The following is a 19,899-nucleotide window of genomic DNA, read 5'->3' on the forward strand; positions in this document are numbered from 1 at the left end:
CTGCTTTGCGAACGGCAAACAAACAGACCAACTTTCTCCTCCAGCCCAGCAACAACCAGTACTTTAAGCAGCAGTTAAAAACCTAAAATGTCCACAATACACCAGAAAGCATTCAAAAACCCGAAACAGAAACATCATACATCAAGTGAAACTTTAAAAAGTCTTACTGTTTTGGAAAGCCATTTTCACCAGCCTGGTCTATAAGATTTTTTTTCCCTGGTGTTTCCAAGAATTCCTATTAGTCCTATTAGTCCTTAAGCAGTGATTTAGACTTAATCTCCAAACCAGCACAAGCAAACTAATCCCTGTGGGTCATATTCGCTTTCCACACAACAACTGAGATCTTCTAAACATCTTGATCTCTTCGTATGTACTTTAGGACATGTGCATCTTTGTCCTCTCAAGTCAGATTAAAGTTCTTGGCAAATATAAAACAAAACGAAAAATAGTTAAAAAAAAAATAAAAATCCCCTTTCAATCACTCTGCAGACATCCCTTTAAAGCTTCTGCTGATTGGATTACAGCCTCCCTTGGCAAGCCTCTTGAATGGCGACATAAATGCAGGCACTCCAGTTATTTGTATGTAAATAGGGGTGCTGCGAGGGTGTAGTTTTTCTGTAACTCGATGCCGGGGCTGCGCAGGGAGCGCGGGGCTGCGGGAAGGCGCTGCCTCCGCCCGCCCTCCCCGCCCGGGGCCGGCGCCTCCCCCGCGCCCACCCCCGGCCGCTCCGCTGCCCCGGGACTTGGGGGAGCCCACCCTCAGCACACCCTCCCTCCCCGCCCTCCTGTGGGGGGCTGGTGTCCCGGGACAAAACCGGACCGAAGCCTGGGAGGCGAGGAAGCGGCCCGGGGAGGGCGAGAGATCCGGGCAACTTTCAGCAACGACGAACTGGGACACTAAATTTGGAAAGTTCTGCCCTTACAATACCTGAAGACAAGCGCTACGCCACTGTAAGGAGCAGAGGAGGCATTTTCTTTAAGAGCATCGTTTGTCAAAGGCAAGGAGAATGATAAAAAAATAATTTCCGTCGAGCTGTAACACACATTAGATGTTATCCTGCTCTGCAGCTAATCCAGCCAGGGCAGGATTACTCTGATGAAATGCTCTCATCAAAGGAAAAGCTGCATCTAGGAGTGGTAATTTCAAAGAATTCCAGACATTGTTTTGTGATCGTGGGAGGCTGGAGCAAAATGGGTGGTGCACGTTTCAGCAATCCCACTCTGTTTAATTAGGTGCTGCAGCCTAATCCTCTGCGCTTCAGGTAACAGTGAGCAGTGTTTGCTCACAGCACACGGAATTCCTGCAGAGAGGAAGAGTGAAGATAAGACTCATCTCTGAACACAATCAATAGAGAAATGCCCAAAAATGAGGCACCGATGAAAAATCAGCAAAGGATACTACACTGCTTTGCTCCCTTTGCCATCCTTCCCTTCATAATACGCTCCATGTCGAAGAAAGGTGATATCCCTGCTAACAGCGGGTAAACACAGCTATCACAAGTGGAGGAAACAGCTCAAAGTCCAGGGAAAAACAGCGGCAGTAGGTCAAAGCAAGGGCCCATCAGTTCTAGTGCACTCTGTCTCTGACAGCAGCCACACTTCCCAGGACACTATGGGAACATGGACCTACAGAAATCCTCCAGGACATTTTTCTAGGCTGGCACTGATTTGATCACATATTTTCTAACCTGAAAGAGGTTTATATAGTCACAAACAGGTTTGGGTTTTTTTTCCTTTTTAAATTCTTCCAGTTACACTTTGAACTTGTATAAATTTTTTACGCTCCCCGCACCGAGGGCCTGTGCAAGGAGTCATAAAAGTCAACTACCTGGTGCAGGAGGAACGGCCCTTTTAAGCTGGATCTGCTTCTTGCTGGTTTCACTGATGCCCCCTATTTTTAAACTTCTGGAGAGGCAGCAGACATTGCTGCTCACTTTCCACCCATTATTTTATACATTCTAGCTCATCCCTCGTGCAGTTTTGTTGATTTTATTTTCTAGGATAGAAAGTTCTACTGTTTTTACTCTTTTCTCCCCAAGAAGCTTTTCCTTACCTCTTATCACCTTTCTCATCCCAAGTTTTCCCCGTTTTTCTGGTCCCCCAGAACATCTCCTACAGCTGGGAATTGCAGGAGCACAGGGCAGGTATTCTTTTTAGAGGCCAGTGAGAAATACAGGCTCTTTGGCAGCAGGAGAGAAGGCATCATGTGGCTTGGGTAAAGTCCCAGACAAAATTTAATCACAGGCTGGGATCCAGATGAGCATTTGTCATTTGGCTTTGCTAAAGATACCTGAGGATTTTGCCACTCCTTCCTCCCAGCCTGTCCAGAGCAGCCTTGATGGCAGAAGAGGTAGAGCCACAGGGAAAAGGAGGATGCTTTAAGTTGTAGCCAAGGTTTCGGTCTCACAGAAGTATGGAGAAAAGCCAACACCAAACCACTGAAACTTTTATGAACCTGTGAAATTCTATGGAGCCAAAGAAACTCTAAAAACTGAGTTTAAAAATCTAATAAATCAACCCCTCCCAAAATGACCAATACCAGATTTTCATGCATGGTGATGTCCTGACCTGTCTTAAAAGCACTTAAACTGCTGTATCTTAGCACCTACTCAGGGATCAGGCAGCGTGCATTCATGTTCTGTTAGGACACCTGTCTAATCTTCCAGGGATTGATTAGCATGATACTTATTCCTGTTGAGGCAGGAATCTCCATTAGATGGGTTTAAAACAGTGTCCTGGTTTACACCCAAAAGTTTGTTTACTACTGAAGGCCAAATAAAAAAAAAAAATTAAAAGCTCGTGAATAACTGTTTTTTTACAATAACTGTCTAAACTCTCCACACCTAATCGGGTTTATGGATTGGAGATTGGATTCTTTTTGCCCTTCACTGCTCACAGTCTCTTTCCTCTTTGTATCAGATCCCATTGCTTGCTGTCCCTTCACCTCTGGGACAGCAGCAGCAGCTTCAGGGAGGGCTGTTGTGACAGAGCTCATGGCAGGGTTGTGGCAGTCACAGCAGGGCTCCAGCTCCCTGCACCAGATTAAAGCTCCTGCAGAGGATGCTGAGAGGATAAGCATGAGCTGCAGAGGAGGGGATTCCTTCCAGGCCTCCTGCAGACAACTGGAGTTGTGCTTTACCACGGCTGAGCCCTGGCTCCCCACCAGCCCCATGGCCATGGGCACAGGGCTGGGACTCCCAGCTGCACGGGGAGCGAGCTCACAGCTGGAGATAGCGAGAGGAAAGACTACGTTCTCCCAAACTCAGGTTTCACATTTATAAGATTTGAAATCTCTTTAAAAATAAAAGCACAGCACATGTTTGGTTGCCTCAGAATTGCTCTATATTCTTGTACAACTCTCTGCCTCAGAATTGCTCTATATTCTTGTACAACTCCCTGCTACGCATGAAGGTGAGCCTTCATTTCTTTTCCCCACAAAATCCCGTTCGTGTCTTTCAAAAAAACACCGTTTCTTTTTTTGTGGTGTAGCAGTTTCCCGGCACTTAACCTCATATGGGCAGATTTGCCAGAGTAGTCTAGGAAAAAGAATAAAAAACCTCTCCTCTCAACCAGTTTGACTCCAAACCAAACTGTCCTCAGCAGGGAAGAGAAATTACACAATTCCCATGTAAATACTTATTTAGTGGGCACAGCAAGACACAAAACACAAGGAAATGGTTTCCTGACATTTGTCTCCGAGCTCTGAGCCTCTACTTTCCAAGTCTTCAATTTCTCTTGTGAGAGAAACCTTGAGCATTGTGGCTCATTGAGAAGCCGTTCAACAAGTCTGTCTCACTGAAGAGTTCTGGCTGATGACATGAATGCCAGCCAAGCGAGGGAAAGCTTGGATTTGTTTGCTAAATTTGTGCCTTTCTCCCACTTGGAAATCATCTCCCTGGCTCTGAGATTTGTCAGAGTGCCTTACCATCTTGAACATATTTGTTTCGACTGGTATAAGTGGATGCATTGTATATAAATACCCCACTAACACTGAGGAGTTGGGATGGGCTTCACTGAGCTGTCCTTACAGATATGCAAGTCAGGAAAGAGAAACAGGCCAGTGGTTATGTAGCCTGTAATTCATCACAAGCCCTGCACACTGGAATGCTCAGCACAGATTAATAAAATGCCTGTTATCTGATTTGTGAGCTCCCTTTCAGTGCTGGGTTTGAAAAAGACCCTGTCATCACAGTATCACAGAATGACCTGGGTTGGAAGGGTCATCTTGTTCCAACTCTGATCTTGGAAAGATCATCTTGTTCCAACTCTGCTGCCATGGGCAGGGACACATTCCACTAGACCAGGTTGCTCAAAGCCACATCCAGCCTGGCCTTGAACACTTTCAGGGATGGAGCATCCACAGCTTCACTGGGAAACCTGTTCCAGTGTCTCACCACCCTCATAGTGAAGAATTTCTTCCTAATATTGAATCTAAACCTACCCTCTTTCAGCTCAAATCCATTCCCCTTGTCCTGTCATTACATGCCCTCGTAAAAAGACTCTCAAGTTTTCTTATAGGTCCCATTTAGGTACTGGAAGGTGCTCTAAGGACTCCTTGGAACCTTCTCCAGGATGAACAACCCCAATTCCCTCAGCCTGTCTTCACAGTAGAGGTGCTCCAGCTCTCTGATCATCTTTGTGGCCTCTTCTGGACTTGCTCCAACAGCTCCATGTCCTTCTCACACTGGGAACCCAGAGCTGGATGCAGCACTCCAGGTGGGGTCTCGTGAGAGCTGCCATGGTGCTTTGGACGCAGACCACGACATGGTTGGCTATTTCTGGGCTGTGAGAGCACATTGCCAGGTCATGCTGAGCTCCTCCTTCACCAATACACACAAGTCCTTCTCCTCAAGGCTGCTCCCAATCCATTCTCCACCCAGCCCGTATTTGTGCTCGGGACTGCCCTGATCTAGATGCAGGATGTTGCACCTGGCCTTGCTGAACATCATGAGTTTCACACGGTCCCACCTCTCCAGCCTGTCCTGGTCCCTCTGGTTGGCATCCCTTCCCTCCACCATGTCAACCACACCACACAGCTGGGTGTCATCAGCAAACCTGCTTAGGGTGCACTGATCCCACTGTGCACACTGCCAAAAGAGATGTGAAATGGCACCAGTTCCAATCCCCATCCCTGAGGAACGGCACAAATCACTGGTCTCTATTGGACATTGAGCCTTTGAACACAACTCTTGGAGTGCCCCATCCAGCCAATTCCTTATCCACAGAGCTGTCCATCCATCAAATCCCTCTCTCCAGTTCAGACACAAGGATGCAGAGCAGGACTGTTTATGTATAAACGAGTCTCTCAGCTCCCCTGGCAACAACAACTGTGGAATGCAGTCTGCAATATGCCAGGAATCAATTGTATTACCTGCATTCCTAATTGATGGTTTGGTTTTTGTTAAACTGAGAGTTAGGGACTTGAAAAACCCTCCACAGATCTGGCCTTACAAATGATCCCATACATTAGAAGACTCCATTTACATCTTTAGTTCCAGCACCCAGGCCCCCACAGGGGTGTTCCTCGTCTGTCCCTCACTGTGCAGTGGGACACAACAAGTTCCTGCCCTATTAACTCACACTATTATGCATCAGTGTTCCTGTCAGCTGAAACAATGCAGTATTTTGAGCAGTACAATGGCCTAGGAGAGCTATTTGGAAACCACACATGTATGGTAAGAACACGATCCATTTGGAACTGCAGCGCTGGGAACACAATGACAGATGGGAAACAAACCAAAAGCCTCAATGCATGAATTAAACAAGAGCTGCACACAAAGAACTGAAATATCTTTTACACCTTGCTGCTTGACTGCTATGAAAATTAAAAGTAAATACATCAATAGGGATGAAGAAAGAGAGACTGACTAAAGAAAACCAAGAAAATTCAACATAGTCACTTGTTTTTAAAAAAAACAAGAACTTCATCCTTTCTGCCATTTACTTCCACTATCAGCCATTTCTTCCAAAGTGTTTTGCTATTTTACCCTTTTGTCTCTTTCGTATTTCATTTTTCAGTTAAAACAATAAATTATTCACTTACTCAATCAGTTATTCACTTTACAGAAGCGGCAGCAAAATGATTATTCCAGGAAAGTGAAGGTAATTTGATTGAAAAAATCGTAAGAAATTCAGAAAAAAGTTAGAGGATTATCAGCAATAGCCCAAAGAATTTTTGAAAGCGTTCTTAATTGTAAAGCAGAAGTTATTGTTAGTGGGATAATAAGAAAATTATCTGAAAGGATTAATTTTCAGACAGATGAAATAAAAGGAAGAGGCTTAAGTTAAATATCAGTGCAATACAAAAACGCACAAATACCTTCTTCAACATCTGACAAATATTCAGCATCACTGAGTATTTCAGGGGCATTGGCTTTACGAACTGCATGATTTAAATAAACAAAATAATTAAAAAAAAGCACAGACGATCGATATGTCAACAAAATCAATGTAAACAATAACAAATGTGTAATGACTACATCCAACTCATAATGTGTGTTAGCTTTGGGTTTTTTAAACAGACATTTGTTGCAACCACAAAGAGTGAAAAATTTTTTAAAAATTTTAATACCTTCATCATCAGACATATCAAGAACTTCATTCATGGTTTCGGGTACATTCATTTTGTGCTTTTCTGTAACAGTCTGTAATAGAAAAAAAGTAATTTCAGAGTGCAGGCATCATTTTTCTTAAAATTCTAGTTATTTTCAAAATTAAATGCAAGGTAAGATTTTTATCTGCAGTTAGAAAAGCAAGACTTAATTTTTTAGCTTCTTATTCACTTTCTATTTTAAAGATACATTGAACTATACATTTAAAAGCCTACGGAAGTAGGCAACGCTGTATTTGGTTTTTAAACTGTTCATACTGTCATAGCAGAAAAAGCATGAGCTGAAAGCTTAAATGATGATATCAAAAGAAGAATCAAATATACTGAAATTAACTTCATTTTAGGGGGTTTAATAAGAACTCTAAGTTAAGTAGTCATTTAAATGTTGAGCAAGGAATATGTCATCTCTAATAAAACCGAACTTTCTGAGGGAACTTTTTCTCCTTTGACATCAGAAGACTTCTGCAATTTGGGAGCAGGCTGAACCTATGTGAATTTTTTTCAGAGGTGCCTCAGCATGAATTGTGTGTTTTTCCCACAAATGAGAACAATTGTAACCACATGCAGGCTAAATGACATCCCTGAAGGGATTTGTGCATGAAAGACACTCAGAAGTGGTTGGATGACTTTCATCTCAATGTTTGTATTGATTCAGACTCAAAGACCACTATAAAAAAAAATCAAAGTGGAAAAAAAGGGTTCTGAATGCCTGAAATCTGTTCCTAGAATACCTGCACCCCATGAATGACATACACATGCACGTTTTACTTTCCAGCTGGGGTACAGCACAACAACCACTGGTAAAGGTTTGGGTCAGACAAGAGACTCTGCGAGTTACCATTCAAGGAGTGCAGTGGAATTAAAATCAAAACCAATCAAAACAAAACAAAACAAAAAAACCCAAACCAAAACCCACTCCCATCTTTATGGGGGTTTTATATTGTATTTTTTTTAAACATCATTACTTCTCATGCTTCTTATGCAAATAAGAAATCGTTAAAAGATTCAGGAGGGCAAAAGAGCCTTTCCATTTTCATTTACTTTAAAAGATTTCAGTTTTTCTCTGGCCTTATGAATACTCACTTGGCATTTCACTTTTCTTGGGCTACTGCCATCACTTGATATAAGCAGAAGAGCTCCTGCATGCTCAAACATTACAAAACCTATAAAAAGCCTCATGCAATTCATTTTGTGGGAATTATTTGCAAAGCTTCTTAACACATTGTTAAACCAGCAAAATCACAGGACTTTTTTCAGGTACTACTGGATTTTTTTAAATTGGTGTTTGAGTATAAATCATAGTAAAATTAGCTATGTTCATCCCTGATTCCTTTACATTTAGCTTTGGGAGTTGTTTAGCCACAAGCCTCAAAAATGTAAGTCTCAGCAGTCAAACTGAATTTTTAAGGCCCTCCATTGTAAATCAGATTTCATGTCTAGACTTCCAAAGTCTCAAAATTACACACTGATAAGCAGTATATTCTGATTTTAAGGGAAATTATTTCTGGCCTTCTCCTGAGAGTAGGTATTTGGGGTTGTATAGATCTTTCAGCATCTAACATTTCCTCCAGCACAATTCACAGCCCGAACCACCATCTCTCTACTCTTCATCTACAGAAGATAATTGGTCAGTCACTTTATGCAGCACAAACATGCCCATCTTCTTGATTCTAAAAGCCAAGAACAACCTCGTGATATTGAGAGTTTTTAGCATAAAGGTGTCCTTTTCCTGCAGCTACCTAGTTGTGTACTAGGCAGTCGTTCAAGTTTTGCTATCCTGTATAATATTCTCTATCAAATTTTTCAGTGTGGAAGAACGTTTTGGAATCTTTATGAAGAGAAATTTGTTCCTGGGAAAACATGGAGAAAATGTGTAAGGAAAAAAAAAATCAGTAGCACTTTTCAGCATATTCCTTTACATTTTATTGTTCTGAAATTTGTCTTTTGTGTGGTGGATTTTCTGTAAACTACTGAAACCACAGCCAGGAAAGTCATAGGAAGAAAAGGTGCATGCAGTGACAGAACTGAAATCTGCCTGTCATCCAAAAAGCTCATCATCATATTGCAACCACCTGCTTGCACAGACAGACCACACAAAGGGGTGATGACAAAACATGGAGCACACACAGTAACTGTTTTCCACCCCTGGTATGTCTAAAAACACATACATGTGCATTTTCATCTTCTTAATCAGAAGAAGAAAAATAGTTGCTGAAAGGAAAAAGCTATTTTGGAGCCAATATTCTGAATTTATGTTCTTCAGACCCAATTTGGGCTTTTTTTACTATGGTAGTGCAAGGAGGTGTCTCACCTCACAAAACTGTTTTCTTCAGAGAGCAATTTGGCAAAACATTAGTGAACAAAAGATCCTTCTGAGAAATACTTTGGATTCTGTGAATTTTTCTGACAGCAGGCAATATTTGACCAGTGCTAGTCCCTTCAGTGTCTCCTGGCTAATGCTTCCTGAGAGGCATGACAAAAAAGCTGGAGTTCACATCCACGTCAGGGAATGGATATTTGGGGTTGCAGGCGCTGATTGTGGCTGCTTGCAGAGCACAGCCTTTCACCCTCCTATGCAAGGGGCCAGAAACCACACAATGAGGTGCTTTTAAGTAGATTCCAAGAATTTTTTTATATTGGAATGGGTTCTCTTAGGGCAAATTCAAGCCATTAAACATCAGACTGTTGGGAAATGCTCTCCAAGGACAGCAGCAGCTTCTGTTTACACAAGCCTGTAGGAACATATTTTCAGCTGCAAACTTGTTCCCTAAACAACAAGTTGTGTGGATAAACATTGTGTGGAGAAACACTGCAGTTATGACCAGTCCTTTACACTGGCCATTTTCTGCTCAGTTGGTGCTCTTTCTGTGTACATTCTCACAGTGCCTGCTACCTTAAAAATAGACAGCTCATGCTTTACTTAATATCAGCTTTATACTGCTAAAAGGAAACAGGTGACTGGAATCTCAGAACACAAAGTTTAGTTACAGTTACACTCTGGCTTTGGAAAAATTCTTCCCTTCCCTACCGAACTAAGCTGTACTTACAATTGTAGTCATGGTCTCCTCTGTCACCACCTTCAATGTGTCAACAACTGAAATGTAGCCAAGTCGCTTAGCAATGGCGAGGGCAGTGTTTCCATTCTAGCAATTGAAACGTTTGCAACAGAAGTTGAATGTTAGCAAGGAGAAGTGTAGGAACTGCTGATTAATTACAAAAGAATGTAAAATAAAAGAAAAAAATGTTTACATATTCTGATCGAAATAAATACTTGGGTAGTAGGATATATAAGTGAGATGAAATGGGATGAAAATGAAGAGGTTTTCAGATGTTTGTCGCTCTCGTTCCGGGAGAGGTGATGGAACAGAGGATGTGGCGGTGATGGGAAGAGGCTCCCTGTGCTCTTTTCCCGTCCCACCGCAGCACTTACCACAGTGAGCTCGTTGGGCGCGGCGCCGTGCTGGAGCAGGACATTGATGATGTGGGTGTGCCCCTGCTGCGCCGCCTGGTGCAGCGCCGTGTACCCGTTCTGCAGCACAGGAAAGAGAGGGCAGGCCAGGCTGCGGTGGGCACAGCGCCCACAGCCTGCACCGAGCGAGCGGGGACAGGGGCGACACTCACCTTCGTTTTGGCGTTAACTTTTGCAGAATGCTGCAGAAGGAAGTTCACGATTTTTATGTTTCCGTAGTGGCAGCCAACGTGCAAAGGAGTGTATCCCATCTAGAACGAACATCAGCAGTTAGTAAATGTGAATATCCCACAAGTGTCCTGACCCAAAAAAATAAAAATTAAAAAAAAAAAACAAACAAACAAAAAAAAAAAAAAAAAAAAAAAAAAAAAAACACAAAAAAAAAACAAAAAAAAAAAAAAAACCAAACAGGCATGAAACAGGAAAAATCCCATTAAGCTTTATTTCTTTGGCCTGTGTGAAAAATCCTCCAGCCTTGGAAAAAAAAAACACTTCTCATGAAAGTCAACTGAAGTGCTCAGTGAGTGCTTCCACCAGCTCTCTCCGTACCCTCGGGTGGATCCTATCCAGCCCCCTAATGTTTTGTGTGTCTAGGTGGTGTAGCAGTTCACTGACCATTCCCCCTTGGATTATGGGGGCTTCATTCTGCTCCCCCTCCCTCTCTCCCAGCTCAGGGGGCTGGGTACCTGGAGAACAACTGCTCTTACTATTACAGACTGAGGCAAAGATGGCTTTGAGTACCTCAGCCTTTTCCTCATCCTTTGCCAATGTTTCCCCCCACATCCAATAAAGGAGGGAGATTCTCAGCCCTCCTTTTGTTGCTACTGTGTTCATAGAAATATTTTTTGCTTTTTTACAGCAGTAGTCAGGTTAAGTTCTAGTTGGGCTTCATCCCTTCTAATTTTCACCCTGCATAACCTCACAACATCCTTGCAGTCCTCCTGAGAGGCCTACTCCTTCTTCCAAAGGTAAACTCTTTTTTTTGTTTTTCTTCTGAGTTCCAGCCAAAAATCTCTGTTCAGCAAAGCCAGTCTTGTCCCTGCCAGCTCATCTTTGGGCACACAGGCATGGCCTGCTTCCACGCCTTGGGGATCTCCTTCTTGAAGCACATCCAGCCTTCCTGGATTCCTCACCCCCTCGGGACTGGCTCCCAAGGGATTCTCAAGGGAACCAGTCTCCTAATCTGGTCACAATCTGCCCTTTGGAAGGTGGCAGTTCTGCTGACCCCCCTTCTTACTTCTCCAAGAAACAAGAACTATCGTTTTGGGATCACTGTGCCCAAGACAGCCTCTGACCATCAGGTCACCCCCCAGTCCTACTCTGTTACAAACACAGGTCCAGCAGGAGCCTTCCCTAGCTGGCTCCCTCACCTGCTGGGGCAGGAAGTTCTCTTCCACACACTCCAGGAACCTCCTAAACTGTTCCCTCTCTGCTGTGTTGTACTTCCAGCAGACATCTGGTAAATTGAAGCCCTCCAGAAGAAGAAGCATCATGGATTGTGAGACGTCTCCCAGCTGCTCAGAGAATGTTTCATCTGGCTCTTCCTCCTGGTTGGGTGGTCTGTAACAGACTTCCACCATGGTATCTGCCTTGGCCTGCCTCAGTTCTTACCCATAAATAATCTGGAACTAGATCCAAAATCCAACCTTCTGGGTAGAAACACTGAAAGACGACCCGGTCTTGTATTGACCACACACCTGCTGCTCCTACCAGTGTTTAAAGGTGAAAAAATGCCTTTGCTTTCCTGCTCTGAAAATAAACCCTGGTGCCCAAAAGGCAGAAGGACACAGTTCAAATCTGCAGCCTGTCATCCTGCATTTTAACATCCATGTCAGTGAGGTGTGCTCAGGTCAGACAACTTGGTCAAAAACACCGAGGAGACAAGACCAAGGTCAGCCTGGGGTTCAGGAGCCAGCACTACATATGTTCAAACCATGAAGTCAAAGCTACTCAGGAGAAAGAAAGAAAGAGAAAATCTCAAATGTGAACTAATTCCACTACAGGGAAGTCTCAAGGGCCCATGAGTTTAGACACACCATTTCTTTTCACATCACTTTGCCTCTGATACTACTTCATACAAGGTTACCTAATTTCAGTTGTATTAACACATGCTAGGAGACGGTGGCTGTGACAGTTACTTTAAATTAGGGTGTGTCATTCTTTTCCAGTTGATTATATACCCTTCGCCATCTAACTTTGACAACCAGGATGAGTCAATCAGTGCCAGAAACAGCACTGAATCGAAATTCCATTGGCATCAGCAGAATGGAACTTTTTGCTGACTTATGTGAACATTGGATCATATGCCAAATGACTACGAGGAACTTTTCCTGCACAGAGTAGTTGCACACAGTGGTAGGAGCCTGAGCAGTATCTTAAATGAAATCATGAACTGAACACACGGACCTCATCTTACAGATACTGTTAGTTTAGGGCCGGCCAAATAACTTCCTGTTCCTAGGAGTGCCCGAAGTCTGAATCTGACAGGGCTACCTGAGCTGTCCCAGAGTCTTGATTCTTCTGCAGAACGATGACTCACAGTCATGTACCTCAAACACAGCTTCTACAGCCCTGCCTCTACATGGGCCAAAGAAAAACTCAGATTAAAGGATGGCCAAGCTATCAAAACAGCTCAAAAAACAGCTAAAAAAATAAGGCTGTGAGACCTCCTCCTATAAAAACTTAATTCCCTTCTTTCCCTTCAAAATACAGAACTCTTAATGTGACCAGCAAGGTCCAAAAAAAAAGAAAAATCAGCAAAAAAACCAACTGGAGAGATGAAATCCAAAGTCAAGGACTGAGAATCCCCTGCTAATAACCCTAAAACATTGAAATCTGGAGCATATCAGAGAGCCAAGACCAGCTGATCTCAGCTTTCCCTTTGAAGTGATCTGTAAAGGCTCCTCTCCAGCCTGTAACAATCAATACTGAAAAAGGAGCTATCAACCCCCCCATATTTACTGCAGTGCAATGACAGTTTCCTTCTACAAATGGAATATACAGAGACTTACAGGTGGTACCTTCAGAAAAGGCTGGAGGAGCAACTATTGATGCTCTTTGTCACTGCTGACCAGTCTGCTGTTTACATCAGAGACTAAGTGAAAGCTTTTCCTCTTTCCCCTCCCAATTAACAGGGGAAATGGTGACATTTCCAGAGTCACAATTCAGCTGGAGCTGAAGGAGGAGCTCTGAAGCTCTGGTGCTGCTGGCCTGGCTGTGTGTGGCAGCTGGAAGGGTGTGCACTGGGAGGCAGCTCCTGCCACAGGCACCGCACGTGTCCCCAACAGCCGTGTGGGCACCTGCTTAGCCTGGTGGCAAAACACCAGTCCCCTGCCTGAGGTCCTTGGAGGGTCCTGGGAGCTTTCTTTGAAGGTTGCCATAGCCTGTGGTCATCTCCTGTCAGGTCCTGTTTGACGAGCAGTGCCCAGTCCCTGACAGCAGAGGGACAGGGATGTGACACGGCGCGCCACGGCTCGCTGGGCGCACTGGCCCTCAGCAGACACCACGGGACAGCTTCATGTGCACAGCCAGCAGCGTGGGCAGTGAGGGCACTGGCCAAAGTAAAACCAGTCAGCAAAATGCCCTTTTAGTGCCTGGAACCTGGGGGGATATCCTTAACTTCTCAGTTACAGCACAGATCCCTGCACTCAGCTCCTTCTAGCTCAGGAAGGCACAACAATTGTATCCCGGGATCCCCATGGAAATCAAGGTATTATATTAACTTTTCTGGAACACTCCAACTGGCAGATTCTGCAATTACACAATTAAATTAACAATAAAAGTAGTAATTCTCAAGGCTACTTGAGCTTGCTACTTTCATTCTCTATAGAAAGGTGCCCAGGAGGCTAAAATATTTTGCTTCAAAAGATATTAATAATTAACACACACACAAACAAACAAACCAAAGCCCAAAACAACAAAAAACCCACCAAAAAAAAAACCCCAAAAGCAAAACCAAAACAACAAAACCCAGCCTCACAATTATATAAATTTCTGCACAGCAGTTCAGGCTTAGTTATAATTACTGACAAAGCACTAAGGGATTTAGGAGGCAGCCTAATATTGAAAAAGCTACTTCCAGGAAAATCAAGGCTTTTGTTTAACACAGCTCTAACACACATCACCTTCTGGCTGTTTTAAAGAATGAGCAGCACCATGGGAGTTAGCAGCTGGGAAGGGCTTATCAAAAGCCACAAGAATAACTGCCAAGAAAAAACCAAAATCAGAAATACCGAACTTTTCATTCCTAATGGAACACACAAGGAATCCCTTATTCTCCTGCCCTTCAATTTTTATTTTTGAGGGGAACTATCACAAGTCTTGTATATCATGTCAGCGAATTACTTTAATATCCTCCACTGGCAATAACCATAAATCTTAACAGCTTGAATTACTGCATCTTTCTAGTCATGCTGACTCTCAAGCTGCTCAGTTTTTGTTTTTCTGCTGTAAATGTCAGACAATGAAGCTAGGGTATTATTGTTTATAGGGCTAGAAATTGCTTTGGATCCAAAGATCACAACGGCCTGACTGAATGAAAGGCAAACCTACGTGTACACAGACACTTCCCTGATTGCTGAATCAGGGCTTAACATGTTGCAGTACCTTGCAAAGGTTCATTATTGCACATTATTAGGCTGGAAATTTCCACAGGAATGTCTTGATAACAACTGAGCATGTACAAAGAGCCAAGGAGAGACAGATAATGCACCATGAAGATGTACTGAAGATACCTGCATTTGAGTGTTTGTTCTGTATGGAAGCGATTTTTCTCAATAGCACTTCCCTCCCTCCCTGCCTCCTTCTTATCTATCTCTGCATCTGAAAATTAGATATTCCAATGGAAAAGCTGGACTGCTGTTACAAACTCAGGCTGCTGTGGGGCTCCTGTCAGAACAAAGCAGACAGACCTGAATAAATCTGAAATAAAAATCCCAGCTCAACCTGCAAAAAGAACATCATGACCCCTCAGCCACCGTTCTCTCCTACCAAAACTACAGTTCCAGAAACAAAAGACAGTTTAATTCTGGCTTTGTTTTCCAGACAGTCATCAGCCAGGGACTGTGAGACCATCAATTCCCCCAGGGAGGCCCAACACCAAGAGCAATGTTAGACTAAAACTGTTAGACTAAAAGGACCTGCACTGAAATCAAAGCTCCAAACCCTGCTTTTCATCCCTGACTGAACCTGCACTTTCTCTCATCAGTCTTCCTTTGCCAGTCCATCACAGCACTGCTGTTTCCTACAACTACACTCTCCAATGGGATAAACAGTGAAAAATGACATGTGGAGACCTGCTGAGCCATGAAACAATATTTACTCGTGCCAACTACCAGCACAGAAGCCCTGAAACAAAAGCAACATCACATGTACCAGGACAGCTTTTTACACTCAGCATGCTCACCAGAGAAGGGATATCTGCTCGCAGCCATGGCTTCAGACTGGTTTTTAACTCCCAATATTATTGTGAAGGGATGAGCATGCCCTGTGTTAAGCATGATACTGCAATAGCACATCTTCAGCATCAAAAACTCTTTAGCATACCTGAATTCAGGCACACAAATGCAATGTCAGAATAGACAAGAGCTGCTGCCTTTGCTGCAGGACGCTAACATGCCTTCTGTGAACACCAAATCGAATTATTAAAGCTCTCTAAATGTGAAAGATTTTGAAGCAGCTCTGAAACTACCACCTGAAGTATATTTTCTAACGTGGCTGAGTTTAAACCACATAACAAAATCTCATTTTCAAGTGGTAGGAGCAGCCTTATGGCCTCTCAGGCACTAGTCCTGGCCTGCTACACCAGTGTTGTTTACTCTTCAGCATGGATTTAGACTCCTGCAGCTCTGGGATTAGAGGCTATTTAGTTAACTGATGCAGCAAAACCAGAAGGACCCCACAGCACTGTTAATAAATGGACTTCATAATCAGCAGCTATTCTTCCTTTCATGCCTTTTTCTACAACAAAGGTCACGAAAAAAATTTCTTGGGAGGGAAACTACCCCACAAGAGACCCACAGATGTAACTGTTCATGTCTGAGAGCAATTTTGAAAATGCTCATAAGTTATGTAGCCAGAACTGATCTTAATCATACAGACTAATCCCCTGTACAAGTGATTTTTTGCAATGCTGGATTTCTTTTCTTCCCTGCTACACAGCTTCAAGATGCAAAATGTGTTTCTGCCCCATCTTCTCCTTTAACCACCTGAAAACTCCCCAAGAGTGTGCAGCCCTCAGAGTGTGAGCAGGGTCAGAACTCCCATGTGTCAGAACTGCAGACTCTAGATGTTTTCACAGGGAGGGTAAGTTATATATAAATGATGACTAAAGAACATGTACCAGAGGAGGAAGATGATAGTTCATTGGTCCCTACTCAAGAGTTCAATGATCTAGTGATATTAAGTTAAATGATATGAAGCGTTCTCCCCCTACTGACAGGTACTGTGCTGGAGTGACATAACCTATGCTTGCTTATCCTGGGAAAATGAGAAATATGATAAGGAGAGAAAATAAATCAATAAAACCAGTAAAAAAAGTGCTACTAAGTAGTCATCTGCAGCACAAAAACTGAGGTAAGAAAAGCACATGGATGTGAAATGGAGAGAAGAAAACAGAAGGTTAGTGGTGACACTGCTGGTAGCAGAGATCCCCAATATCATGTCACTCTGAGCTGTGCTGCTTCACTGACTTTTAAGGCATGGATGGCCAGATCTCTGCTGCTGAATGCCCAAAGGAATGAATCCAAACTGGACATGCTGGACAGGATCGTGCAAACATGCAAGCATAGCAACAGTGCCTCCGAAGCCAACTCAGCTGTTGCTTATCTTGTCCCCCAATGCCTCTGGTTTTAGAGGTAGCATGTACAGACCTTTTATTCCCATGGAACAGTTAATCCATCTAAATGGGAGAGCTTGTAACTACAGAGCTGCTGCTTTACAAGTCAATCATCTAACCTTCACCTGTATAGAACATGAGGTCAAAGTATGGCCGCTCTTACAGCATAACATTCTTCCTTCATTGTAGAAATTCAGGGTTTTGCAGTTCTTTCCTGAGGAACTCAAGGTGATCATCAGTTTATCCAGAAACTACTCCTGCTAAAACACCCAGTACTGCATTGGCACTTTTCTTGTGTCGCAGGCGGCAGCGAGCGGGTATCTGGCAGACAACCTCCACGTGGCTGACTCTGTGGAGCCTGGAGGGCTCGCTGCTGCACAAACCCAGCAGATGGGACTCTGCAGAAGCCAGTGGAAAAGCACCAAGCTCATGCCAGGGCATAAGCATAGAGCTCATTTCACTCTATTAGAATCCTGCAAGGCATGTGGGCACTCTCTTCCCAAGGAGCAGACAGTGCCCTACAGCAGGGAGGGCTAACTAGTAGGGTGGACAGGAGGACGAGCGGGTGTTCTTCCCCACAGAAGCCCACAGGATGGAAAATTTCCCCAGACAAGTGACTTCTTACACCCTAAAACAGTCCTGCTTAAATTCAACATGACTTCACCCGACTTTTGAGTCCCTGCCCTGCTTCCTAACAATTATGGAGCAGTGTCATGGAAACAAGTGTGTACTAGGAAACTGTTCTTTATTCCCACTAGTTACATATATAACTGAGGAATGAGGGTGAACAACAAGGGATTTACTTCTGACTTCTTTAAAATTATATGACTATTACTGATGGACAAGATTCATGTTGCACACAGTGAAACGTGATTGTATTTCCCCCCCATTTTACCTGATGACTAGGTCAATTTTCAGCACTGCAATTAAGAAATTCAGCTCCACACAGAGGAGGCCTCTGAATGATAAACTGAAGCCCCTTTTCCACGTGTCTCTACAGAGTCACCTGCCTGCTCCCACATTGCCAGGCCTGAAGCTGATGACAGAGCTCCTGCAGCTGCACCAAGCTGTCCCTGGGACCCAGCAGACATGTCCTGCCCTGCCTGCCTCTCAGCTGTCACAGTACCTCAGATGTTCCCACCACCCTAATGTGACTAAAAGGCCACTGCAGCCCAGAATGGGATCCTGTTTGGACCCTGGAGAGCTGGCAAAGCAAACACGTGTGTCTGCCTGCACCTGTCAGTATAAATGTCCCCTTAGACTGCTTGCTATTTGTGGGGCACACAAGAGCACTGCACAGAGGGGCAAAGGCAAGCACTCAGACAAGCTGTATGGCCTGGGAGGTGATTCAGCTCTGACCAAGTTCAAAGAACAGGTTCTGCAATGTCCTGCTACTGAAACCAAAACCAGGTAGAAACTATCTCTAGGAAGGCAACCACATTCATCTGTGGAAACTGTGCAAAGAATGAACCAGGGCAAATCTCATCTGCTACTGGGTGATCTGGCAGATAACCCTGACTGATTCATCTTTAAAATACAGGCTGAGGATATGTTACCAAAGTATAAACCTGGAGAAGCTCCTGGGATTTTAGCACAACTGTTTCAGGATAATGTTATTGAAGTCAGTAGCTGGTACAGTTGGAATTACACTGCAGAAAAATCAGATAACAATGACTTTTCCCTCTGCCACAGATTATAATCAGCTGAGCTGCAGCCGGACATGATGATGGACTCAGCCCTTTCTGAGCTGTCAGTGTAGTATGATAATATTGCTGGACAGTCTGACACACCTGGACATTCCTGGGATGCAAGCACAGCACCTAACTCATGGCATACACCTAGCAGAGAGCTGTGAAAACTACTACCCTGCAAAAGGGTGCAGGTCAGATTGTGAGTCTTGGTTCATTTAGCTGATTTGATCAGCTACAGTCCAAGTATTTGATCTCAACTGATTTCTTGCCCAGCTAAAGGAATGCCTCCAAGATCTAGACAATGCATGAGGAATGTAAATGTAATCAACACTGAGATCATTATCATTAAATTCTGAGCACTGTACACCATTAGGGAGCATAAAAACATTTCTGCAAAGGGTCTGTGCTTCAGGACATTGACCTTAAAAAGCAATATTGTGAAGTGGGGGGTGTCATCACTGGGGCTCTCAAAAGCCATCCCCAAGCACCTTGAAAATCCAGGTCACTTTTTCAGGAGTCCAAATATTTAGGCAAAACTATTTTTAGGCAAGTAAATTTGAAATAGACCACCACTGCATTTATGTGTTTCATATTAGATAACAGTTTCCTTACTCAAAAACTAGATCAATCCCACTTACCTTCAGTGAAGCACAATAATAGGATACAATCTAAACCTATATTAATCTGAACATTTGGCAAAAAATAAGCTTACTGCTCAAAGGCTGAGCTTGACATTAAACACCCAAGTTTACATATCTTCAGTTTTCAGAATATATTCTACAGTAATTTATTACAAGGAATGTTTCTCTGCTGCAATTTCAGTTTCGCCCTGAAATCAATTACTGGTCCTGTCTAGAGGCTAATGCTCCCCGAGAGGAAATATTTTATGCTGACAGTGGTGTTGGTACCTTTGTCTGTGCATCAACAGCAGCTCCCTGGTTAACCAGAACCTCTGCTACATTGACCCTGTCCTCTTGAGCAGCCAGGTGGAGGGGCGTCAGTCCACTCTGTAAATCAGAAACAACAAGTAACAATCTTCAGAGGAGGCACATGGACACTAAAATGCAAATTCAGGTATCAGTATGACTCTAAACACCTGACTGAATTTAAAGAAGTTACACATTCCACTTTCACTGTGTAAGGTGCTTCACAATCACATTGTTCATCTGCAGGAAAGTACAATTCAAAAGCCAGCAAGATGACGTTTCTTCAGGACAAGGGACATTCCTCCAAGCAGTGTTACATGTGGGATAGCAAATCAGAGCACTTTAAGGAAAAGTCACATAGTCTATCT

General features: G+C 43.5%; 1 protein-coding gene across 33 annotated transcripts in view; it reads right to left on the reverse strand.

Moving 5' to 3' along the window:
• ANK3 (ankyrin 3) overlaps positions 1–19,899 on the reverse strand; it is a 347,313-nt gene that overhangs the window by 72,893 nt on the left and 254,521 nt on the right. For 25 of the 33 annotated variants that reach the window (XM_048311273.1, XM_048311276.1, XM_048311277.1 and 22 more), the window contains 6 exons: positions 19,514–19,612; positions 10,232–10,330; positions 10,041–10,139; positions 9,658–9,753; positions 6,572–6,644; positions 6,320–6,382 (listed from right to left, as the gene is read on the reverse strand). In XM_048311273.1, the coding sequence (XP_048167230.1) occupies positions 6,320–6,382; positions 6,572–6,644; positions 9,658–9,753; positions 10,041–10,139; positions 10,232–10,330; positions 19,514–19,612 (529 nt within the window). The remainder of the gene's footprint in view (positions 1–6,319; positions 6,383–6,571; positions 6,645–9,657; positions 9,754–10,040; positions 10,140–10,231; positions 10,331–19,513; positions 19,613–19,899) is intronic. The other 8 variants (XM_048311290.1, XM_048311287.1, XM_048311295.1 and 5 more) reach the window with 1 other exon arrangement.

This window comes from Corvus hawaiiensis, chromosome 8, assembly GCF_020740725.1.
Source record: "Corvus hawaiiensis isolate bCorHaw1 chromosome 8, bCorHaw1.pri.cur, whole genome shotgun sequence".
NCBI classification, from domain to species: domain Eukaryota; kingdom Metazoa; phylum Chordata; class Aves; order Passeriformes; family Corvidae; genus Corvus; species Corvus hawaiiensis.